We start from the raw sequence: 27533 nt of genomic DNA on the forward strand, positions 1-27533 counted from the left end.
AAAAAATGTAGTCAAATAAATTCAAGGACAATCAACTTAATCCCAACTGTAAGTCTCTCCTCTAAGTCTGGGTTCTGTAACACTGAAAGCCAATCCAGTGGCTATAAATGATTCCTCCCATTTTTTCCTTCACTTTGAGTAAATGTTGATGACTAAAATTGGTGTTAAAAAGGGCCAGGACACTAATCTTTTTATCATGTCCAAAAAGGAAAGTCTATTAAACTCTCCCTTCTACTGCTAATAACTATTGAAGTCCCAACTTATAGCTGAATATGTCATAGTTCCAAGGTATTTCATAAATATTATCTCATTTGGAGCTCAGACTAAACCATTAAACTACAAAGACCAGGGCTTCCCTGGTGGTGCAGTGGTTGGGAGTCTGTCTGCCAATGCAGGGGACACGGGTTCGAGCCCTGGTCTGGGAGGATCCCACATGCCGCGGAGCGACTGGGCCCGTGAGCCACAACTACTGAGCCTGCGCGTCTGGAGCCTGTGCTCCACAATGAGAGGCCGCGACGGTGAGAGGCCCGCGCACCGCAATGAAGAGTGGCCCCCGCTTGCCACAACTAGAGAAAGCCCTCGCACAGAAACGAAGACCCAACACAGCCAAAAATAAAATAATAAATAAATAATAAACAAATTAAAAAAAAAAAAACTACAAAGACCAGATATTATTATAAAGGTATACCTTGTTTTATTGCACTTTGCTTTATTGTGCTTTGCAGATATTGAATCTTTTACAGATTGAAGGTTTGTGGCAACTCTGTGTTGAGCAAGTTGATTGGTGCCATTTTTCCAAAAGCATTTGCTCACTTTGTGTCGTCACATTTTGGTCAGTTCCCAATATTTCAAATTTTTTTATTATTATATTTGTTATGGTGATCTGTGATCAGTGATCTTTGATGTTACTATCGTAATTGTTTTAGGGCACCACAAACCATGCCCGTATAAGATAATGAACTTAATCCAAAAGTGTTGTATGTGCTCTGACTGCTCCACTGACTGGCCATTCCCCTGTCTCTCTCCCTCTCCTCAGGCCCCCCTATTCCCTGAGATACAACAATATCGAAATTAGGCCAATTAATAACCCTACAGTGGTCTCTGAGTATTCAAGTGAAAGGAAGTGTTGCACATCTCTCACTTTAAATCAAAAGCTAGAGATGATTAAACTTAGCGAGGAAGGCACATTAAAAGCCCAGACAGGCCGAAAGCTAGGCCTCTCGCACCAGTTAGCCAAGTTGTAAGTGCAAAGGAAAAGTTCTTGAAGGAAACTGAAAGTGCTACTTCAGTGAACACATAAATGATAAGAAAGTGAAACAGCCTTATTGCTGATATGGAGAAAGTTTTAGTGGTCTGGATAGATGATCAAACCAGCCACAACACTTCCTTAAGCCAAAGCCAAATCCAGAGCAAGGCCCTAATTCTCTTCAGTTATATATAAAGGCTGAAAGAGGTGAGGAAACTGCAGAAGAAAACTCTGAAGCTAGCAGAGGTTGGTTCATGAGGTTTAAGGAAAGAGACCATCTCTGTAACATAACAAGGTGAAGCAACAAGTGCTAATGTAGAAGCTGTAGTAAGTCATCCAGAAGATCTAGCTAAAATAAGTAATGAAGGTAGCTACACTAAACAACAGATTCTCAATGCAGACGAAACAGCCTTATATTGGAAGAAAATGCCGTCTAGGACTTTCATAGCTAAAGAGGAGAAGTCAATGCCTGACTTCAAAGCTTCAAAGGACAGGCTGATTCTCTTATTAGGGGCCAATGCAGCTGGTGACTTGAAGTTGAAGCCAATGCTCATTTACCACTCCGAAAATCCTAGGGCCCTTGAGAATTATGCTAAATCTACTCTGCCTGTGCTCTATAAATGGAACAAAGCCTGGATGACAGCACATCTGTTTACAACATGGTTTACTGAATATTTTAAGCCCACTGTTGAGACCTATTGCTTAGAAAAAAAGATTCCTTTCAAAACATTACTGCTCACTGACAATGCACCTGGTTACCCAGGAGTTCTGATGGAGATGTACAATGAGATCAATGTTGTTTTCATGCCTGCTAACACAACATCCATTCTGTAGACCATGGATCAAGGAGTAATTTCAACTTTCAAGTTTTATTATTTAAGAAACACATTTTGTAAGGCTATAACTGCCATAGATAGTGATTCCTCTGATGGATCTGGGCAAAGTAAATTAAAACCTTCTGGAAAGGATACACCATTCTAGATGCCATTAAGAACATTTGTGATTCATGGGAAGAGGCCAAAATATCAACATTAACAGGAGTTGGGAAGAAGTTGATTCCAATCCTCATGGATGACTCTGAGGGGTTCAAGACTTCAGTGGAGGAAGTAATTGCAGATGTGGTGGAAATAGCAAGAGAACTAGAATTAGAAGTGGAGCCTGAAGATGTGACTAAATTGCTGCAATCTCATGATAAAGCTTTAACGGATGGGAAGTTTCTTCTTATGGATGAGCAAAAAAGTGGTTACTTGATATGGAATCTACTCCTGGTGAAGACGCCATGAAGACTGTTGAAATGACAACAAGGGGCTTAGAATATTACACAAACTTAGTTGATAAGGCAGCAGCAGGGTTTGAGATGATTGACTCCTATTTTGAAAGAAGATCTACTGTGGGTAAAATGCTATCAAGCAGCATTGCACGCTACAGAGAAATCGTGAAAGGAAGAGCCAATCAACGTGGCAAACTTCATCGTTACCTTATGTAAAGATACTGCCACAGCCACCCAAATCTTTAGCAATCGCTATCCTGATCAACACAGAGGCAAGACCCCACACCAGCAAAAAGATGAGAACTTGCTAAAGGCTCAGATGATGGTTAGCATTTTTAGCAATAAAGTATTTTTCAAGTAAGGCATGTACATTGTGTTTTAGACATAATGCTATTGCATACTTAACAGACTACACTATAGTGTGAACATAACTTTTATATGCACTGGGAAACCAAAAAATTCTTGTGATTTGTTTTACAGCAATATTTGCTTTATTGTGGTGGTTCTAGAACTGAACTCACAATATCTCTGAGGTATGTCTGTACCTATTTTAGAGATAAGCACTAAGAAATTTACTTATTTGCATGAAAGAGCCTTGGCATTAGAGCCACGACTAAAAGTCGAAATTTCTGATTTCCACTCCCAAACCCTTCCCCATACATAAATCCCCCCCACTGGCTGGGTCACTTCTTATTTAACTTTCTCACCACAACTCTCCCTGAGTGATGTACTAGAGTGCCTCCCATTTAAAAGACCTACTTACTCGCTGAGTCCTGTCAAAGCAATAATTTCATTTCACATTATTACTGGCCAGCAAGAAACGTTCCTAGCAGCTAAATTTTCAGATAAATGTTCAAGTTGTGATCATTATGACATTAAAGTCACAGGTTAATTCTAAGCCTTTCCAGGGACATTAGCAAAACTGTTAATTCTAAAGAGACATGTAATTCAATCCTTCTCTTAAAGTCACAAGAACTAAATGAAATCAAGATATGATTTATGAGGTGTTAGAAGCCAGTTTATGATTTTCTAACTGTTGGTTTACTTAAACGTCTTTGGCACATTTTCTGCAGACCTATTCATGAAACAGTAAAGAAGCCAATTATTACAACTGAAAATTTTCAAACTACACAATATCTATAATGGCACTGAAATGACGTGAATTTTTTTTTTTTTGGCCGATTACAACCCCTATTTTAAGTTCAGCTTAAACATATTAACAATGATGAAAAAAGCAACAACAACCATAACATTAACAATTCATTGAGCTCTATGCTGCACACTTAGCTAAGAGCTTCATATACATCGTTTAATCCTCGCAGCAACCCCAGGAGGTTGCTACCAGTATATCCCCATATTAAAGATACGGAACTGAGGCTTAGAGAGGTTAAATAACTTGTCCAAGGTCACACAGCTGTATGTAGCAGAGCAGGGATAAGAACTCACAACTAACTCTAAATCTTGACCTCTAAATGAACTCTATTCCATGGTTGCCTCTTAATTGAACCTGAAGCCATATCTGTAACATTTATAAAACTATAAAAAGAAAGTGTCCCATACTAGAGGTATCATGGCATGGGTGTTTCTGACGTACACAGAAATTGTGTCATAACCTGCTTTTTTAGGAAGATAAGTTCTAATCAACTGTAATTTCTGGATTTTAGTTTAGTTGATGTTTGAAAAATTACAATAAGATAAAAAGGTTGCAAGAGGGCAGAAGCAATTGTTTTCAAATTAGTTTGTTAGTCCCTAACACCCATTAACGAGTAATAAGATGACCGTGTACTGAGAGAGCAGGGGGTGGGGGTAGTGAAATCGCTCAGAATGGTTCAACTCCTTCACAATTGACCAGATGGCACAGTCATTTCTTCAAAAACAAACAAAAAGCCCCAAACAAACAAGAAGAAAAATGACTTTTTGAGGCTGCCTTGGGCTGCATAGTCAAGATATGAGGCAATTTCAAATCTGGACTCCATTACCTTAAACAAAACAAATACCAATTTTTAAATATTTATAAACACAACTAATACGATTATGTTAAAACAACTACATACATCTTTATTTAAATGAGAATTGCCAATAATACAGCTGCTACATGTAAAGGTGCTGGCAGAAGATCTCATTTCTGTTAGAGGTTGCTCCAAGTTAGAAGGGCATGGAAAAAGGCCATTATTTTAATATTTTAAAAAGAAACCTGTTAACTCACAGATATACTATCTACTTGGACTAGATGGAAAATCATTTATAGGTTATTAGTATTAATAGTCATAAAAGAAATTGAAGTTGATAATTTATACTTCAAATAATTTGCCATTTTTTTTTAACTATGGAGAGTAACATGAAACACCTTCAAGTATAGCTGGTATAATTTAAGATCACTAAATTATGCAGATTGGGGACTATACTTTATTAATGACACTTTCAAAATCATAAGCAATTCTCATCATTCTTATTTCATTTCAGGTTTCTAAAATAGATGTAGATATAGGTATACATAAAGATTCCATTTTATTCTGGGTAGCATCCCATGTAGAATTAGGTTTTTTAATATATATGTGTATAAATGGTCTTATATGATACACACATATGTATATATATAGTCACATGTGCTGAGAAGGCAGATGGACATGAGGAACAATGAGTTTCACAGCATTTCCTCTTCTAACTTGATTTTATAATATATGAAAGAATATCCCTAAGGAACACATTGAGAGAACACTATTACCACCCTTTGAGTATTTGGGTATGTTCTTTGCTTAATGGTGACATGGGCAGAATCAAGTTAATGCTGACAACTCCCTGGGAGCAGTAATTATTCATTACAATATATTTAACTGATCTGTGCTTATAGATGTAAAGATATTAAAGTATCACTTTTGGAGGAAATCCTGTATTAAGTTTCTCAGAAAACCATGCCTCCACTAATGGACCAGAAAATATTTTTATTATCTTAAAATTGCAGGATTTCTGGTGCCAGCCAAAATTGGAATAAGCTCAGTACAGCCCATCTCCCATGCTGCTTAAATTAAAAACTCAAGAAAAACGACAAAACACAAATACCTGACGACTCTCAAAAGTAAACAAGAGCAATGCAGACTGCGGAGGGGAGTTAAACTTGCAGATATGACCCCATAGTGGTGAATTTTCCATTTTGTTTTGTTTTGGTTTTCCTCTTTTTCCTTATAACTTTGACTTGAGAGTGAGTCCTAAATTGTGGTGCACAGTGATGGCAGGAACAGCCGAAAGTCCAACAGAAACCCTGTCTGGAAGATAAGACCCCTGTGGTTTTCAATACTGTCAGGGAAACCAGCTGCTTTTTATTTTTCCTTTTTCTCTCCTAGTTTTGCCCCAAGGGTGGGCTGTGTGTGTGTGTGTGTGTGTGTGTGTGTGTGTGTGTGAAGCTGTACAATGCAGTGGCTGTGCTGTGGTGGCAGTGACACAAGCATTTAAGATATTATGTAAGTATTACAACTGTGTTTCATGAGGTAAAGGTAAACCTGCTTGAAATAAATGGAAATATAGAAGTTCTCAGAAGAGAAATAGAAACTACAAAAAAATAACCAAATGGAAATATTAAAACAGAAAAATCCAATAGAAATTATCCAATATGAAGAACAGAGAGGAAAAAAGAAAGAACAGTGAATGGGGTCTCAGGGATCTGAAGAGCAATGTAAAAAAGCTTAACTTTGGAGTCCCAAAAGGAGAGTAGGAAGATTGGTACAGAAAAATATCTAAAGAAAGAATAGCCAAAAATTTCCTAAATTTCATTAAAAAAATATTTACAGAGTCAAGAAACTCGGAGAACCTCCAATAGGATAAATTTAAAGAAATCAAGCCCAGACACATCATATAATAAATCTCAGGAAACCAAATATAAAGAAAAAAATCTTGAAAGCAACTAGAGGAAAACAACACATTACATATATGGAAACAATGATTGGAATTACCATGAATTTCTCATCAGAAACCACAGAGGATAGAAGAGAGTGGAACAATATCACTGAAGTGCTGAAAGAAATGTCAACCTAGAATTCTATATCCAGCAAAAATATCCTTCAGGAATGAGAGACAGAGAAAATAATACTCCCAGATAATGGAAAACTAAGAGAATTTGTTGCTACAGGCCTGCTCTAAAAGAAATGCTAAAGAAGTTCTTAATGCTGAAGGAAAATATACCAGAGGAAAACCCGGAACTTTAGGAATGAAGGAGGAGCTCTGGACATGGTAAATTCCTGGGAGAAATATAAAACATACTAGTTTTTTCCTCTTTAGTTCTTTAAAATATGTAAGATTATTGAAACAAAGGTCAAAATCTTATCTGGTAGGATTTTCAGTATGTGTAGATGTAATATATATGATAATTATAACATAAATGGGGAAGGGTAAAGAGACCTTTATGATTGTAAGGCTTTTACATTTTCTTGGAGTGTTAAAATATTACCACTAACTAGACTGACTGTGAAAGATTAAGCATATATATTGGAAACCTCAGAGCAACCACTAAAATACATTACAAAGACACACAGCCAAAAAGCAAATAGATAGATTAAACAGAATACTAAAAATTATTCTGAATTGCAGCTAGGGAAAAATCTACTACTACTAAAAAAATAAAAAATAAAAAATAAAATGAAGAGTAGTCCTATTTCATTCCTCAAAATCCTAGCAGTTTTCCTTAAATCATCCCATACAAACGATACTAAGCTTTTCTAAATTGTTTCTCCGGAAGTAGAAGTTACAGTTCTTACTTAACTCTTACTTAACTTTAAGCGTTTCACAAGCTCTCCATGTCATGAAGATCCATATCCTGTTAAACTTTCATCATTAGCTATAATAAGTATAATAACTAAATGATGAGAGATGCCTGAAGGCCGAAACTGGGTCTTATTACTGGTTCCTCAGCATCTTGAATATGTCTGATAAATAGCCAGTGTTCAAATAGAAAAAATGAATGACTACTCCCAAAGATTGCCTGAGTGTAGAAATGAAGGCACAATAGGGATCAGAAGTTCATACTAAAATAATGTCAAGTTGATTGTCTAAAAGAGGAGGGTGTGATCTTAAAAACCATGCTGATTAATTTAAAATAGTTACCTTGAGCTATAACGCTGTATTCCAACAATGCTCAAAGGATTTTTAGTATTTGCTTTCAGGGTCTTCACTGCAATCTCTTGAATATGTCAAATAAAAATCACATCTTCATAATTTAATGTTAAAAGTACTTCCATCTTTTTAGAATTACCCCGAGCCATGCTTAAACAATGAATAAAGTCAGTGATCAAATGGCTCTTACCATTTTTATGATCCTAATGAATTAGAGAATCAAAACCTCTGAGATGACCAGGGCCTTAGAGGTCTCCTGTGTATGAATTCTTTTGTAACATTCTTATTGGTTCCCTCATTAATTAATGAGTTAAGTAAAATCTTTGACATGTTCATTTTGTATTTATATAAGAATTATGATTTTTTGGAAAATTATCTTCTGAACATGATAAGTGTTTTGAAGGAGTGACACAAAATTCTTTGTTTACTTTTTGTTCCATATGATTTCCATACAAAGTAACATTAGCACATATAATTATAGTTTATGACTTTCACATAAAACAGTAAACAATTACAAGCTGTTGTGCTAAAAGTTTTTTTACAATCAAATGTTTCTGTCCTCTTAAAAAAGAAAATCCATTATCTCCATAACAACCTCTGGCGCGTCTGAAATGCTGAAATTGGGCGATCACTGAACTGCACATATATGCTAAAACTGCTACTGGTTGGCTGCCACTTGAGTTACCTTACAAAAAAGGATTAATTTTAGAATCAAGAGAGAAAGTATGAACACTACAGAAAGACATAACATGTTTCTTCTTTCATTTTTAACTTGTGATGCCTTTAACCTTTCCCTGACCTTTCTTAGAAAGTCAGCTGCCTGGTGATACCCCTTTTTGTCCCTCCAATTAAGACATTGCCAATAGTCCTTCACTTCAGAATCCAGAAATGCAACTGGCCACTTCCACCTTACTCCTTCTCTTCCCCATGAATGTTAGTGTTAACGGTTATTCATATTTTTCTCTTTTTTCTTACCCACATGGTTACTATTTCAAAGCTTCAAAAGAATCCTGGACATGGAACACTGCTTTCTTCAGGATTAAAAGCGCTACATGAAGCGTTTCTGGACGACTAAATTGGTAATGGAACTTGGATAGTTCATTCAAGTGGACCAATTTAAAATAGAAATTCCTCAAATCAGTTTTTGAAAAATAACTTCATGAATATTTAATAAAATTTATGTATTTAAGTATTGAATAAACTAATTAGTGTTCCACTAGAATATCAAAAGAAAACTTGCATCTTTAAAACAAGTCAAAATAAATTGTAATCTGACAGGGTAGTGGCTTACAGATGTCAACTTCCTGAGGCCAAAGCTAGTTTAGATATTTTTAGAAAGGTAAGTATGGGGAGACGAATTCCAAATTACAGAATGATAAAACTTTAGACCTGGAATGAGCCTTGTTGGTATCTTTTATAATCATCACATTTTACACATAAGGAAAGAGAAACCCAAAGAAGTGAACTGCCAGGCTAAGATCACTCTGCTAATTAATAGGAACAATTAAATCCCAGGTTTTCTGCTTCCTAATTTAGTAATCTTTCTACTATATATTGATATTAATAACTAAAGCAGTAGCAGCAAACATTTATGAGGGCCTACTACCTGCTAGACTCAATGCTAAGTACTTTCATTAATTATCTCTTTTCGATTTCATAATCTCCCTATGACATAGATAGGTACACGTCTCCTAAGTGACAGAGTTAGAATTTCAACTCAGTTTTGTCATTTACCAAGAGAGGCTGTACTGTGTAGTCACATCATGGACACATATATACAAACTCACCAGTTAAAACAAAGAAAGGGAACCGTTTGCATGGTCTGGAGAGGGACAATGGAGGTTGACTGACAACTGCGATTCACATCTTTCTCTCCACTTCATGGATCCATACAGGTTGAGAGACTCAGAAGTCCAAAAAATCTTGGTTTTGTATTTTAGCTCTGTTTATTGCTAAGTCTGTAATCTTGGACAAGTTACTTCTCCAAACTTTAGTTTCTTTTTATGTAAGATGGGAACATATTTCCCACAGAGTTGTTATGAGGATTAAGTGAGATAATGCATTTAAAGCAGTTAGTACAATGCCTGGCACAGACTGAATACTCAATAATTGCTAGTTGTACTTTTTTTTGTAGCCATTGTTATTTTAACTACTTGTTTTCTGACAAATTTCTCCAAATCACTAAATTCATTTTTAAGAAACATGCTAACTTATATTGATGACTCTATTAGCATAGTGTAAATGTCCAAGAAGATGCTTTTTGTGTAAGGAAAGGCATCCACAAGAATATTATGCAAAGGATGCTCCTTAGGAGGTATGTAAGACTTTTTCCTCCCACAGGTAAGTCCCCTATACTCAATCTGGCCCATAACCTTCATCCTAAGCTTCATCTACTGAAATTGGGTTCCACATTGGTCTACGCACAAGGATGTTTTCTTAAACAAAAAATACTTTATTATTTCAACCTAGGAACCAGTTATAATTCAAATGTACACCTTTGCTATGAGCCCTGATAACTTTGCTGAACTTAGTATCTTTTAGTAGAAGCTGCTAAAGCCACCCACCCATAAAGCAACTGCAGCTGAAAGCACTTAAGGAGGGGCTTGGAATTAACTCTTATTCTCCCAATCCTACACCTACCTTTTGCCAATGCTAAGCGGACACCCAAACAGGTATCAGGTCTACAGGCATGAGTCCTTGAATCATATAACATCAACTACTTCAGCACTTCTCCCATCTCCAGTGACCTGAAGTACCCATTATATTATAGGCACTCAGTAAATGAGAACATGTTTGAAGAAGGGAGGCAGTGGTGGCTGGTAAATGTTTAACATCTGGCTCTCAGAGTAGGACAGCTGATTGACAGCACTTGCCAATATCTGTGGTGTAAATATTCTCACTATGGCGATTTAAACTACCAGTAGTTTAACAACTGTCTTTCAAAGTTCCTAAAAATTTAACAATCAGCTCTTCTGAGCCAGTATGAGCCAGCACCAGCACATCAATGGAGAGAGGGCCAGCAGGCAGCCTAGGAGGTAACCCTACAATATTCCTCCTTAGCAACTGGCCAGTTACCACTTTCTAAAGTAGAGGACTTGAACTATACCTCAGCAAGAGCCAAGGGCTCCTTTGAACCTACTTCCTTGGGCTGAATCCTGACCCTCACACCTGCTATCTACTCTCCAGGAGCCTGCTGTGTAAAATGATTCTCCTTAATGCCAAGAATGAACCAGCCTGACTTCCAGATTGGACAAATTCTCCAGATACCTCACTGCTGGCGTCCATCTGCTACACGGGAACCACCTGAGAACAATAAAATGCCTGAATTATACCCAAGCTTGCTAGGGCCCTCTTCCAATACTGGATCTTAAGATGATCCAGCTATCCTCTCTGGTAGTCTTTCCCGCCAAATCTCTAATTCTACATTAACTCAGGGAAAAGGTCTCTGTATCTTCTTTGGCCCTGTTTTCATTAGCTCTTGTTACTTAACAGCCCATACATCTTAAATCTGAACCCCTGATCACTTTCCTAGTCTCAACAGGCAACAAGCTTCAGAAGTTCAATATAATTATTATAATATATGACACTCTCTGGTTATAAGGAAGGTTTGGATGGGGCAAGAAGAGCCAGCTGGCCAACACCACTAGTAAATGTGCTTGTTGTAGATGTATAAAATCTTTTTTTTTTAAAAGGAAGTAGCATTTTAAAAAATTTTATTTATTTTTTTATGGCTGCGTTGGGTCTTTGTTGCTGTGTGCGGGCTTTCATTGCGGCGGCTTCTCTTGCCAGAGACCACAGGCCCTAGGCGCGTGGGCTTCAGTAGTTGTGGCTCACGGGCTCTAGAGCACAGGCTCAGTAGTTGTGGCGCACAGGCTTAGTTGCTCCGCGGCATGTGGGATCTTCCCGGACCAGGGCTTGAACCCGTGTCCCCTGCATTGGCAGGCGGAGTCTTAACCACTGCGCCACCAGGGAAGCCCAGATGTATAAAATCTTTAGGTCATCTTACTTTACTAATAAACCTTCTCAAATACACTTAATATTATGCTGTTACAGCAAGATGATTAGGGCAAAAGAATACCAAAACAATAAACTTCATTTTCTAAGGTTTTTCTTTTTTTACCTGAACAGCTGCATTGACATGGAAAGCATACCTATGGGCTATTAATATGAAAAAAACACTTTGCTTCCTAATCACTGGAAATTGTTAAGCATTTCAATAGCCCAGAAAGAGCCCCTGTTTCATTCAGTTCCTGAAAAAAAATTCAGAGGCACAGTAAGAACACCAAGGCTAAAAACCCTGTTACATTTCAAACATTTACTTAAACATGATTCAGCTGTGGGACGTGAACTTTACATATTTACATATTCTGTAGAGAAAAGAAGTCTTGTCTGGTCTGCCAGCTGTTTTCTGCTTGATCAATATTCAAAGTTTGGGACTAAAACTTAGTAAGTAGTAGTAGTGATTAGCACCCCAGTAAATCTGAAGGCTCTTACCTGTACATTTGTAATCAGAGGCCACCCCTTTAAGCACAGCATCGAAAATGGATATTTCCACTCGCTGCTTTCTGTGGTGACAACTCAGAAGCAAAGAAGGCTGGGACACAATAAAGTACAAAAAAGGTTCTAGCTGCAGGTCACCAGTTCCTCTTCGTCCAGGTTGCCGAACGATAGTTATGCCAAGCGCTTGTCTAGCAGATGACCTTGTGGATGCATGCAGACTTTCCAGAGAGATGACCCCTATTTTTTTCCCTGAAGGAAAAGATATTTTGCTGCTTAAGAGATCTTCTGCTGTAACCATGGAAATACATGCCTTGCTGGGCTTAGCGACGTCTGAATCAACTTCTGGGAGATTTAATGAACTCTTGCCTGTTTTTTCATTATCCTTTTGTTCTTGCGATTTTGATTTGGGCAAGGCCATACAAGAATAGGTCATTAGCGAGATTCTACTTGCAGTAATAAATATGTCAAAAGGAATAAAATTTAGATTTTTTACAATTGATGACTGGCGTGAGGGACGGGCAATGCGATGCTGACTGGTACCACTGTGCTGCTCTATTTGTACGATTCTGATTTTAACACTGTCACTGCCAATTCCACTATCCTGAGCACCACTGTACCGAGATGAGGTATCAGCCATGGTTCCATCATATGTATCCATTTTTTTCTGTTCTTGCTTAGAGATCTGTAAGGAAAAATAATAAAATATTTTAAACTAGTTATAGTCCAAGTGTTACTACATAAATGTTATAGAAACATGTTAAAAATCGGTCTAGTATAACTGAGAGTAAGCATAAAAACAAACTAGGCGCTCTTTCAAAAAATGATTCAGGGCTTCCCTGGTGGCACAGTGGTTGAGAATCTGCCTGCCAATGCAGGGGACACGGGTTCGAGCCCCGGTCTGGGAAGATCCCATATGCCGCGGAGCAACTAGGCCCGTGAGCCACAATTACTGAGCCCGCGCGTCTGGAGCCTGTGCTCCGCAACAAGAGAGGCCGCGATAATGAGAGGCCCGCGCACCGCGATGAAGAGTGGCCCCCACTTGCCGCAACTAGAGAAAGCCCTCGCACAGAAACGAAGACCCAATACACCCATAAATAATAAATAAATAAATTAAAAAAAAAAAGTAGAGGAATTTAAACAAAAAAACTCCTAAAGAAACTCAACATTTAAAAAAAAAAAAGATTCATATTAAAATGCCAAGACAATACTTAGGATAAACATCAAATGTGCATTTCTATCATTAAAATATATTTTTCAGAGGAATTCCCTGGTGGTCCAGTGGTTAGGGCTCTGCGCTTTCACTGCAGAGGGCGTGGATTCAATCCCTGGTCGGGGAACTAAGATCCCCACAAGCCAAAAGAAAAAAAAAAACTTAAATTAAATGTACCTTTTGGTGTCAGACTTTACTTTCTTTGCCTTTTAAAGAGTTACATTAGTTAGTATTCTTTACCGTGATCTTCCAAGTAGTATAATAAACTGTTTCCAAATCATGATTACTATTGGTTGAAATTATATTTTAGGCAGGAGTAGTTTATATTGTTTACCCTGTCGTTATAAAACTGATTTATAGGATTTTGGATAGTAAAAGAGGGAAAAGTCAGTAGTCCTAAATTATGAAGGACAAAGAAAACTAAATGTGTGCCATTCAAAATGATGTTTATTTTCCTTTACTACAACAGGACTTGAAACAAGGGTAAGTGTAAGCGATCAAGCAAAATGTAAGTAATTAAAACCACTGAAGGTGGATTTTCCCTCTGTGCACTGAATGTATCCATGATTTCTCAAAATTTTCCACCAATTGCCTACATAGAGAACAAAGAACAACTTGGTGGTAGCAGCAGTTATGACTACTTTGGCAGCACAACAGCAAGACCTCCAGTTTGATTCTTTGGTTCCCTTTTTTTAGTCTCCCAACCATTAGTTTGTGATACGCTATTTGAGACCTAGATATTTCACTTGCTTTTTCACTGAAGTCATTCAGATTCATTAAAGAAATCATGGAACATCTGAGAGAAAAACAAAATCCTCCCGACCCCCATTTTATTACTAAACATAGCCAATGGCAATCTTTCAGTGTATTTCCTTTCGTCTTTTTTCCTACCTGTGCATAGGTTCCCCCCACCCCCACCCCTTTATGGTTATAATAATACTGTAGAGACAAATTTGTAACCCTTTTTTTTTTTTTCTTCTCTGCGTTGGGTCTTCGTTGCTACATACGGGCTTTCTGTAGTTGGGGCTACTCTTTGTTGTGGTGCATGGATTTCTCATTGCAGTGGCTTCTCTTGTTGCAGAGCACGGGCTCCAAGCACACGGGCTTCAGTAGTTGTGGCGCGTGGGCTCAGCAGTTGTGGCTCACGGGCTCTAGAGCACAGGCTCAGTAGTTGTGGCACACGGGCTTAGCTGCTCCGCAGCATGTGGGATCTTCCTGGACCAGGGATCAAACCTGTGTCCCCTGGATTGGCAGGTGGATTCTTAAACACTGGGCCACAAGGGAAGTCCCTGCAACCCAATTTTTTTACATGCTAATATACTGTTCATAAATGCCATTTTAAAAAGCTGCATAATATTTCATTTAGCGTTAGGAATAATTTGTTCAACTATTCCCATATAATTGGAGTTTCAGGTATTCAACTTTTGCCAACAAACATCTATGACAAACATCTAATAAGATTTTCTTAAGAGGATCTTAGAAGTGGAATTACTAGGTAAATGGTATGAAAAAGTTTAAGGTTGTCAAATATTGCCAGCACCTTTCCAAAAAGGGTGCACTAAACTATATTACGATCAGCAGTGGGAAAATATTCCCAAAGTACTGGGTATTGCTTCTCATTTTTTAGCCTATTCCTTAATTTGGTAAATATAGTATCATTTTTCCACCTGCTACAAATTATTATAAGTTGCTTGTGAAAATGTTAAAGGACAGTTAAATAATTCAAGACAATGATGTTATAGTCATTAAAATTTTTCAAATAATATTTTTTGTTAATTTATTTTAAAGTTGTTGAGGAAGGCACATTGTTTTTAGAAAAATCCAGCCTCAGGTATTTGAAACAAAAACAGCTAATCCCCGTTCTCTGAAGACACCACGTTCTTTTAAACCATTCTAGGTATACCATGCTGTTTCCCTTCCTGGAGCCCCCTTCTGAGCTCGCTGTAGCTGGCAAACATTTAGCTATCCATGAAGACTCAGAACAATGACACCTGTCTGAGAGTTTTGCTTTCAACTCTTTTCCTGCTTGGTGATCCTAATAGTTAACTCATACTTCTATTTTAGGATTTATTATTTTCTACTAAAATGTTCTGTGGCGGCAGTATCAGATAGTATTAAAACAATCTAAAGACTTTGGAGTCAGAGAGAAGTAGGGTCAAGTGTGACACCTGCTAATTGTACGTTATTGGACAAATTACAATCCACTCTAAGGCTACATAATCTCATCTGTAAAATGTCGGTAATAAATCCGACCTCAAGGGGTTAGTACGAGGATTCAATGAGCTAATGTACCTAAAGAGGTCAGCACACTGCCTGGCATATAGTAAATGCCTGATAATGGGCAGCTGTTGTGTGTCTGTCTCTTTTACCAGGTGAAGGACTGCTGGAGGGATTGGGCCATATCATTTTGCTTCTGTCTATCACCAAGGAATAGTGCAGTGCCTAGCACACTGAAGAGAGGATCCATAAATGTTTGATGAGATGTTAGTTTCTGATACAATATTAAATGAAAAAATTGCTCTGCAGACTAGAAGTACATAATTGTTAATATGTAAATATATGTGTATACTGTACTCTTTAAGGTCTGTCTAGACATATTCATGAGCTCTTTCCTTATCTGCATCCTCCACGTTTTGCGCTGATCACACTTGAAGAAATCCTCTGTCTCTGCTAGATGCTCATCCTCACACTGGGGACATTAATACTCAACCCACAAAATTGTTGCATCATTAAATGTGTTAATGTACTGACCACACGTAGTAGGCACTCAATAAAGGGTAAGTTAAAAAAAGAAGTCATCTTCTTCGTGAAGACTTTCTCAACCTTTCCACATGGTGCTAGTCTTTTCAGCTTCTATGATTTTATAACAAACTAATGTTATTATAGCACTTTTCAAATACTGGTCTGTCTCAAAGATTGTGAGCAATTGAAGATAAAAAATAAGATAACACTGAGTATGTTTATTATTTGCTAAACATTGTTAGCACATTACATACATTTTCTTTACTAAGTGTTACAACCCTTTAAAGGGGGTACTGTTATCCCCATTTTACAGCTGAGGAAACTGAGGCTTAAAGAGATTAATCCCAAGGTCAGACTATGGGTAGGAGAGAATGCCATCAGTACTCGTAGCACACACCACATTGCCTGTCACATAGTAAAGCTCAATAACTGTGTGCTGGCCAAACAAATGAACGTATTTAATTTTAAAATTCAGTAAAATAAAAATAAGGCAATTATCAAAAGGACAATTTAATTGGAAAAGTTTTAGTTATCTATTATAAAAATTTCAAATATACCTCCAAATCCACTACCAGCTAGGAATTCTCAAATAATATGTGAAAAGATAATAAAATCAGGTACATAAGTAATCTAGGATTTACTGCCCACATTTTGAAGCATTACAAACCAAATATCTGTGTACAGCATAACTAAAAAAATCCTTTAGGTTGAGTTGCACAAGAAACTCAAATCAGGAACTCAACTATCTTTATTCTCTCAATCAGGAAAGGCAACTACAATTAACTATATGAGACTATACCTTCTATGCACAGAGCATTACATTGTCTTTTTCTGATTTACAGATTTGTATTTAAAAATCTAGCCTCTCTTTCTTTAAAGTGTTCCCCATCAGTGTTAATACGACAAAACAAACCACCTGTAGGTAAAGATAAAGAAATGCCGTGTCCAGCACTATTACCTGTTGAGACTGTCACATTAGACTCTCGTGAATGTCAAGGAGCACAATCTTGCGATATAAATAACCAGCAGGGGCAGGATGGCAGCTATCAGCTCGGGTCACATGGGTTACTGAACAGAAGTCAGATGGTAATTAATTCTACTCACTACTGAGCAGAATGGAATTTGAACCAATGACCCAGAGATGAAAGACTCTAACTCTTATGGGGGGGGGGGGGGAAGTACAACTTTCCCAGTATTAGACGACTAAATTCTTAAAAATCGGTTAAAAGTCAAGACTTCCTCCAGTTTTCTAAGTTTCCGCACTATTTGTAGAACTGAAATAAATAATCTGGTGATTTTGAGACATATTTAAAAATCCATTGGCTTGTCACCAGTCCACTGCAGATTTATCTATTATATTGAAGAGTATCTGGCCTATCAAGAAGGTTTTATAACTAATTATGTGTGCTAAGCCCTAAACTTGGGCATCAATTTACTATTCCTTTGTGGAAAAAGAAAAGTTCACAGTGTAATAACTCTGAAAATAACTTTTCCTTTATTATTGTCCAAGGGGACTAATAATTTAAGTTGTCAAAAATAGCAATATCTGCTTGCTGTTAGTGAATGCAGCAGAAACATGTATCTCTGGGCAGTGCTATTACATCAGCTCTCCCACTCTTTACCTAACTCATTTAAAATGAACAATAAAAGTTTTCTTTAATTAGCTACTGGTGTGCATTAACATGATCATGATTAAACCATAAAAACCAACTGTACATTACTCTGGTCCCCTCTTCCATATGTTTTGAATTATTCTGTTTGAAAATGTACTTTGCGTCCCTTTTAAAAGTTCGACCTTCTGCTTTCAGAGAATTAAATGCATATTACTGCGGCGAAGAAGATAATGTTTCAGACCTCCAGGCATATATTAAACACACTGGCAGCACTTGAGACAAAATGCTTTACTTATTAGATACTTCCTATTCTAAACAGTGTCATCAAAGGCTAAAAACAAAATCCATATAAAAGCTGCACAATGCTTCCACACAGAACCTGTGCCAAAATCCCTGTACTTTCCAACTAATGAGGAAAGGATGTGTACTCTTAACATATGAATGTAAGATTTTCCAAGCATTCACTTTAGGAAACTGGGCTATTGATTCCATATGGGTTATGTTAAATGAAACTGTATTGGTAAAATAACCTTTAAGATATCTGGCATGATAACTATAATTAAACAATATTCAAAAGACTAAAACAAAAGGGAATTTGGTTCCACAATGGCTAATTAAAATAAAATGAAAAAACACAGCATGCCATCTATCAAGATAAATTGTTATTGTTTAAGAACTATTTAAATACTGTTAAAATATACTTTCAGATAAAATCTGAAAAAGCTGGAAAAATATTTGTGGCTTAAAAATGGATAGTTTGGTGAAGAAAAAAATATAGGACTCTGAAATTTTATGCAGAGATAACAGCTTTAAAGCCTTGAGCACAACCAGATGGTACTTAAATCACAGGAATTCTACAGTTTCACTATCAATGGGTTTCAATACGAGAAGGTTTTCAATAGCTAGGAAAACATGTCAAGTTGATAGTTTACTTCTTAGATCATTTCAGCACATTTCCCCATCCTTTCACAGCTATATGTGGTACAGATAGCCACCACGGAAAGGGTGCTGAAAGCTGGACCAGTAGCTAGGGAAGCTAATGCCTCCTTTTAATGCACTGAGTAGGTAAGTGTACTAGCTCACCTTGGAGTCTGGTAAGAGCCATAGTACCTCAGGAGTAGTGGCTACAATCACACGTTATGTGACAATACCAAAGAATGCATTAAAATAATTTCAAATGACATTAATTAGATGTTCTGCAGTAGAACTCTGGAGTGGAGAAAGATAAGCTTGATTGATTGAAACTTCTTGTTTGGCCATATCAACATTTTTACAAGCACATTCAAAAGTTAGCCATATTAATAAATATGCTGCAAGTAAATGGATATTAAAAAATTTAAAGAAAAGTATGTGCAAACCAACCTCGAGAATTAACAAAGACTAAAACATATAATTTTTGCTTTGACGGCTGACAAAAATGGCAATTCAGCACCTATTCCAATATTTTAATTCACATTATTTCTTTTAATTTGTATTTTTAAGGAATCTTTATACACCAGACATAAACATATCTACATATTTTCCCACCTTCTCATCAAAATTATGGTTATATAACAGCAGCAGTTATACTTTAACCTTGATCAAAATATCTTTTGCCAGTCATGAGCTCACTTTTCACATCTTACAAATTATGATAAAGTCAAGTGTGAAACCACAAAATCAAAGTGACAATCACATCTGTATATCACTGTGACATTTATTCTAATTTTGCTGCCCTTGCTAAAATGTAGTCGTATATTCAAAAAAGTAAACACGCTTTCTTACAAAATCAAATATAAAAAAAAAAAAAGTTGGTTACAGTGTTTTAATGGTTTCACATACTGGAATTACAAAGGAGAATTTTTAAAAACTTTAAAAAGTTATGTGCCTCATTGCCTAAATATTTTCAAATATACTCTTCCAGCTATATCTTGAAAAAGTTTGGTTTTGGGGATAGGGTAGGGTGGTGCTCCTGGGAAAGGCTGTTGTATGCCTTTAACACAGAGATAGTCTACACTGGAAGCTTTAGATAAATAGCAAATTGTTGTACCAATCAGAGATACTTCATTTCACCTTGCTTAATTTAGTCAAGTGAACAATAAAAGTGTATTTTTAAGTCTCAAATTTTCAGTGATGTCAGCATTACACTTCATGAACTTTTATCATTTTATAGGCAAACTACCACTGCAACTCAGTGATGTGCTAGATAAAATTTATCTAAGCGCATTAAATTAAAAAAAGTTATAAAGAATAAATTGACTTTGATATGAAATGCCTCCTTCAGTGTTACCAATCCATGTTATTTTTTTACTTAAAAAACAAACTTGAACAAGTACTGTATGTACTTGGGTACTACAGAGTGCTAGAAAACAAGGGCTTTTTATATTTTATTTCTCTGAGTCAAATGTTATACAAGAGCCCACATGATATAATTGTTCCCAGTTGGATGGCAGAAAGTTTTCACAATACTGCAGTAATTATGCAAAAGAGCAGAACTAATGATACCCATCACTGCTTAACAGATAGAATGGTAAAGAGTACTATAGTTTCAAGTTTTCCCTTTCATGAAGTTACTTTTCCGGCTCTTTGAAGTTACAGTATGAGGCCACTACTGCCTGTTAAGTATCAGTTGAAATATTCACATTTCAAGACCAGTGCTAACTGCAATAAAAGAAGCACGGAGATAGTTCAAGCAAGGTTGTGTTTTACTGTAGTTGTATTCGGTCTATTGTCTTAATTTAAGTTGTAAATTATGAAAAGGGACCAATTCTAGTGCTAAACTGACTATAATAGCTAGATCTTTATCAGTGTCTGTTTCAATATGATAAACCAACCAACCAAAAAAAAAAAAAAGTATACACACCAACCTATCCATACAAATTCAAATCCTACTTATTGAGATTTTATCAGCAGAGCTGACCCTGAAGACTTTTGTACCTGTCTGTCCTGTCAAACATATATGATTTCACAGCATAAGCTTATTTTCAGGGGCTTTTAAATTCATGAAAAAAAAAAAAATTAGTTCCAGGCAAGACTTCACATACAAAGTCTTAACTCAGAAACAGTTCTGATTCTCTCTCTCTCTTTCTCTACGTCTCTCACATATAAAATTGGAATAGGTTGGCCATTTGTGTTCAAGGAGACTAGATCTAACTGATTTATACTAACTCCGTAGTTTAAGTTTGACTTGTTTGCTTTTTATAATGAATTCAGTTTTTAAAAAATAAATATTGACACATTCTGGGAACCCGGATCTTAATCAAAGTAGTTGCCTGTACATCTTAGAAACAACAACCTGCTTTGAAATGGCCATGATGTTAATTCTTAAAAAGTGGCTACTATGTGTACCAGGTAACAGCTCTTCATACTGATGAAATCCAAGGTTCATTCCACTGATGTCAATGTGGAAACCATTTTGTCCCATGGCTGCTTAAAGATTTTCAATAGGATTAAATCAGCTGCAAGTCCTCATTATATCAGGGTTTACAATTGTGTCTGAGTTGGAGTCTGTTTCTCATAGAATTTTACTTACAGACTGACTTAGATTGGCTCCTTAGAGCTAGCCTGATTTTACTAGAAACAACTGTATCACATCAGCCACTCTCATAAACTTGCAGTAAGATTGAATCAGCCCTGACCCTGAAGCAGATGAAAGTTTACCCAGCCTATGCATTCTCTGTAAGAGTCACAGAAAAGTTTGCATTTAGTTTCTGCAGCACTGCAGAAGTAGAATATGCTTATTAACTATTCCAGTTGGCCTTTGCCTTGCAATTATGAACCTGATTTTTCTGATAAGAAAACTAGAGTTGAACTTGGAGAAATTTCTATCGATAAAAAACCGTATGAATCCTTGATTATTTTATCCCTCAAATCACATATGCTCTTTTAAAGAAACTATGCAGAGTTTATGGAAATGAAGCAAAAGCATACGTTAAAAAATTTCCCCTAATATTCAGTACAAGTTGAAAAACAATGAAAATGGTTTAAGTATATCCATAATTAACTTTAACAAGTAGCTGATTTTCACTGTCAAACAGAATATAGTTAACAAAAATATTAAGATGATTTTCATTATTATATATTCTATTTACTAAATCTAAACAAACCTGGTTCAGTTAACTGTAGATTTTCTTCAAAGTGAACCTGAATATCAGTATTCTCTACACTGTATCTGATTTTATTGAAGTACATCAAGACATTATAGAATACAGGGTCATTTACAAACTTTTATTGGCTCCCCTTTAACCTCATGATGGCAGATTAAATCCAAATTGAACTAAAGCTATATATTGATTCTCTGTGTGTCATATGTTATCAATACCTTAATGATGCAACAGACTTGAAATGCAAAATAGTCAAGATGTTAGAGAGAAACATTTGCTTATGCCCTGCAGCCATTTCTTCTTTTCTATTAGAAGAACTTTGTTCTTCTCTGCTACTCCATAAAAATCATCACTAGGTCAAAATGGCCTTCCACACAAACTGCTTTGATCATATTAACCTCTCCCTTCAATCCTTAGAAATTTGAAGTATTCTCTAAATCAGGTTAAGTATTCCTAACTTTAGCTCTGGTCAGCTAGCCCCACAACATTGGTAAATTTTCATATGTTGATATATCCCAAGTAATTCTTGCAGTTCTAAGAAAGAAACTTTCTGTACATTAATGAAGGTAATCCAACCTATACCTTAAGGATATTCCCAGTCATGTGGGACTACTTGAATAAAAGTTTAAAAGTTAGAAGGAAAATGTACATTACTCCCTCCCAAATATCAAGCATCATCTCTACAAACATTAAAGTAGTAACCAAGTCTGGGAAGAACTTACATCTCTCTAAACCAGTTAAGGAATAAAGTTTCTATTTAAAAAAAAATATATATTATAGTTAACACTTGAACAAATTTAAACTGTGTGGGTCCTCCTATATGTGAATATTTTTCAATAGTAAATACTACAGTACTATGTGGTCTGTAGTTTGTTGAACCCACAGATGCAAAGGAACCTCAAATACAGAGGGCCGACTGTAAGTTATACACAGATTAACCCCTGCATTGTTCAAGGGTCAACAGTATTTTTAAGGTAACATTATTCAGTCAAGTATGGCTAATGTTTAGACTTTAGCTATAATAATTTTATTGGGATAAAATATTTCTTGAGTTTCTTAAACATGAGCCAATGTCAAAATTACTGATCAAGATGTGGAATGACAATTTTATTTCACATTATTCATTCACTTAACAAATTCTTATTGAACAACTCCTATGCTCTAGGCACTGGCTGGGGATATAGCCGAAACAAAGTCCTTACCTTCATGGAGTTTACATTCTAGTGGGGAAGTCAGGTAATAAAATTTTATATGATACATACACACACACACACACACACACACACACTCACAACCCGTATTTGCTGACAAATTGGATGTTGGGTATTATGAGAGAAAGGCAGGAGTCCAAAATGATTTGAGTTTTTTGGCCAGATCAACTACAAGAATTCAGAAAGATGATTTTCCAGGCTATGCAGGCAGCTTCCCAATCAGTCTCTGTGTTATGATTTAACAATGATTTCACAATCTGCCTTTCCAACCTTAGCCTGTTTTCCCAAGAATCATAAATGACCACAGTGATTGTCACATAGGGAGATGATGACACACCACCATACCCCATTTTAAAAGACTCTCTGGTTCAATTACAATGTCTTCCTAGTTCCTCCAGCAAGCCAAATCCCCAATCAGCTAAGAGCCATTCAAGGAAGGGCTATCATTAGAGATGGTTTTTTGGAGTTGGGCTTAGGCCTCATTCTAGACAAATACTTGGAGAAGAGGGAAATGGGGCCAACGCATGGAGTCATATCACATCCTCAGAAAATCAAATGAATGAGACATAGAATATTTCTTGGGAGGATTTTGGCCCTGGAACAGCTGGGATTGAACGAATATTGTGAGCTGAGTTGCAGAAGGGGAAAAGGAGAGAGGACTGGGCTCTTACAAGACCCCTATATTTGTAGTTGCTACTGAGCATTTCTACTCAGATATCCCATTATTAATATCACACACCTGAAAGATCACCATAACATTTAAAAACACCTTTTCCCCAAAAATATCACCTCTATACCTTAACTTTTTATTTATTTGTTCCTTCTCAAGAGGCTCAAATATTGAGTACTCCTTCCTGGCCCCACCAAAGACTGCTGGTCATTCCTTCATTTCATTAATTATCCTTGCTGTGCCCTTTGTATTTTCTATTTTCACTGACCCTTCCCATTCTACACTGGCTAATTACTAGAGTTCCTTAATTCATTTCTTGCACTGGTCTCTCCCTTTCCTAAAGTATTCCACATAGCCCTGACAGATAACAAAACACTTTCAATATATACTTAAGAACATTTGTCCCACTAGAATATAAGGTCCATGAAAACAGAGACTTTTTATGTGTTTATTTTACTACTTTATCACCAGTGCTTGATACATGGTAAGCACTCAATAAATGTCCATCAACAGAGGAATAGATAAAGATGTCATACATATATATATAATGGAATATTACTCAGCCATAAAAAAGAATAATGCCATTTGCAGCAACATGGATAGACCTAGAGACTGTCATACTGAGTGAAGTCAGACACAGAAAGACAAATATCATCTGATATTGTTTATATGTGGAATCTAAAAAAAAAAAAGGGTATAAATGAACTTATTTACAAAACAGAAGTAGAGTCACGGATGTAGAAAACAAACTTACAGTAACCAGGGGATAAGAGGGGAGAGGGATAAATTGGGAGATTGGGACTGACATATACACACTACTATATGTAAAATAGAAAACTAATAAGAACCTGCATAGGGAACTCTACTCAATACTCTGAATGGCCTATATGGGAAAAGAATCTAAAAAAAAAAAAAAACAGTGGCTATATGTATAACTGATTCACTTTGCTGTACACCTGAAACTAACACAACACTGTAAATTAACTATACTCCAATAAAAAGTTTAAAAAATATTTTTACTGAATAAATTAAGGGAGGAACAAATGAACTGAATCATTTGCAAGGTGCTCATTTAATGGTCCCTGCGTGGGGGAGTAGATATAAAAATCAGTTAAACTTGGACCCTGCCTTCTAGGTTACAGATACTTAATAAAGATGCTGTTAGGACACATCTGAACCAAGACTGAAAGAAGCAAGACTTGCTGAAATGGCAGTAAGGACACTGAGGCTGAGGGAACCACATAAACGAAAAAGGGACAAAAGACAAAACAGGGCACGGATAAGTGTACAGAAAAGGAAATGTCCCATTTTGCTCAAACTGAAGATGTATTAATGAGAATAGTGAAAAATTAGGTTGGATAAAGCAAGATTCTAGGTGGCAGGTTAACAAACCTGGACTCTTAGTTTTATGCCAGTCTTCCTCAAAGCAGAGCCACTTGATCACCTGAGTCAGAATCACCTAGGGTTTTAACAGAGATTCTCAGGCCCCACGCCAGAGGTATCCTACCTGAAGGTGAGAGGTGACCTGCACTTTTAATAAAATCCCAGTAATTTTATGCACACTAACAACTGAGAAACTGCTGTAGATAATGCAAAATGAAGAACTTTCTAAGCAAATAAGTGACAAAAGGATGCTTGAGAAAAATTAATGTCATCAAAATGTGCAGTGGGAGTAGGAGATTGGAGAGCAGAGAGATTGCAGGTAGTACCACCAGTTAGAAAGCAATTGACCAGATGATGATGATGATGGGGATGCGAAAAAAAGTATAATGTATGAAGTAGTGGGCCTCAGGAGACCAGTGACAGAAATCTTATTTATCACTCCAGCTCAGAATCTGGTCATGGCAGACCACTGCATACTGAATAATTTAACCAATATTCTGAGACCTCCTCTCTAACCCACCGTCATTACTCCTCTATTCAAATTCTCCATTCTGGAACTTCACATTCACCCACCCCCCGCCTCCACATCTTCATTCATGCCAGCCTGGAATGCCCTCTTTCTTAAGGGTCCATTACTTCTATGAGGCCTTTTCCGTTATGAGCCCAGAATGACTACTCTCTCTCCTTCAATCCTGTAGGACATACTATCTTTATCACGTATCTGGTACTTAGCATATGCTGTTTTCTATTGCTATTTTCTCGTAATCCTTACGCTCTCTTTATTAGATTGTAGGATTCTTGAGTCCAGAAACACACCACATCCGTTTTTGTAAATCCTGTGCACAGAGCATGTATATGTGGTGAGATAAGTATATGTGGATGACAGTGATGAAGGTGATTAATATAGCAATGATGATAACCTAACTAGTTGACGACCTGATATTTTCTAAAGCAACACCACCAACACACAGATAACACTTTCTGGATGCTTAGAATGTGTCAGGCACGTTTCTATGTGCACTTAGTATATGTTAGGCACTTTTCTATACCCACTCATTTAATCCTCAGAACTGTATGAAGTAGGTACTATTATCATTTCCATTTTAAGATAAACTGAGGCCCAGAAAACTTAACTTGCTCAAAATCACATAGCTAGTAAATGGTGAAGTTGGGATTTGAACACTGGCAATGTGGTTCCAGAATTCCTTTTAAAATCACAACCTCCAGAATCTCTATCTCAGAACCTTATTTCTTTCTTTCATAGCCCTTACAGTTTGAAATTTTAAAAACTTTTTGTTGTTTAAAACTTTTTGTTGTTAATATACGGCTCCCTAGTAGATGGCGAGATCCATAATTATAGGGATGAGTTAATTTTGTTCAGTGCTAAATACCTAATGCTGGGCACACAGTAGATGCTTCATAAATATACACTTTGTAAATAAATGAATGAATGAAAAAATAAGGAAGGAGGAGGAGAAAGGAATAGAGGAGTGAAGCAACAGACACCATTATGAATAAATAAGGTCTATGGAAGTTTTTTTATTGCTGCAGATTTCAGACAGATGGCTTCTCAGAGAAAGGCTTCATCAATATATAAATATATTTTGAAATGTTGAAAGAAAAAGTCCATTTTGCAAGGTGCTGGGACCAGGTGTCTCTATTTTAGCGAATCATTGTATTCAAGAACAGGAAGCAGAGCTTGGTGATACAGCACTACACTAGGGAATTGAAGACCTGGCTGAGTTCCACAGTTTCCACTAAGGCACACCTGTGTGCAGCTATGTTGGGGAAAAACTGTCTTTGTTCACAACTTTCCTTTTGTTGACATGGAGCTACAATGGGGTAATCTAGGCCAAATTGAAATTTTCAGTTCAATGCATCAGAATAATGGCTTATAAAAGTTGGAATTGGTTCTGGAGCTCACTGTCTCCAGAGATTTTCAAACTGCTTTTAGCCACAGTACTCCTTCTTCAAAGAAAATCTTATGGAGTAATAGGGTAGTGGGGGAGGGGCAGGTGGGGGAGGACGGACGCACAATATGTAAAACAGATAAAAGCAAAGCTGCCCAGGATGGTTGTGTCATGAATGTGTATGCCTGTGATTTGAGGGCCACAAAGTTCAAATCTGCTACAGGTCAACCACCACTTGATGTAATTTTTAAATATATGCTTTATTGAGATAATAGTTCACATAATTCATCTGTGTAAAGTATACAAATCAATGTTTTTTGGTATATGTGCAGAGATGTGAAACCAACACCACCATCAGTATTAGAACATTTTTGTCACTCCCAAAAGAAACCCATACCCATTAGTAGTTACTTTCCTTCACAATCTCACTTTCCTCCCTCCCCACCAGTCCTTGGCAACCGCTAATCTATTTTGTCTCTACAGATTTTCCTGTTCTAAACATTTCATGTAAATGGAATCATGCAATATGCGTGTGGTCTTTTGTGACTGGTTTCCTTCACTTTGCACCATGTTTACAAGGTTCATCCCTGTTG

At 36.7% G+C, this 27533-nt stretch overlaps 1 protein-coding gene across 10 annotated transcripts in view; it reads right to left on the reverse strand.

Moving 5' to 3' along the window:
* VPS13B (vacuolar protein sorting 13 homolog B) overlaps positions 1-27533 on the reverse strand; it is a 769553-nt gene that overhangs the window by 226436 nt on the left and 515584 nt on the right. For all 10 annotated transcript variants that reach the window (XM_057531718.1, XM_057531717.1, XM_057531723.1 and 7 more), the window contains one exon: positions 12114-12801. In XM_057531718.1, coding sequence (XP_057387701.1) covers positions 12114-12801 — 688 coding nt within the window. The remainder of the gene's footprint in view (positions 1-12113; positions 12802-27533) is intronic.

Source organism: Balaenoptera acutorostrata, chromosome 17 (genome assembly GCF_949987535.1).
Source record: "Balaenoptera acutorostrata chromosome 17, mBalAcu1.1, whole genome shotgun sequence".
Taxonomy (NCBI): Eukaryota; Metazoa; Chordata; class Mammalia; order Artiodactyla; family Balaenopteridae; genus Balaenoptera; species Balaenoptera acutorostrata.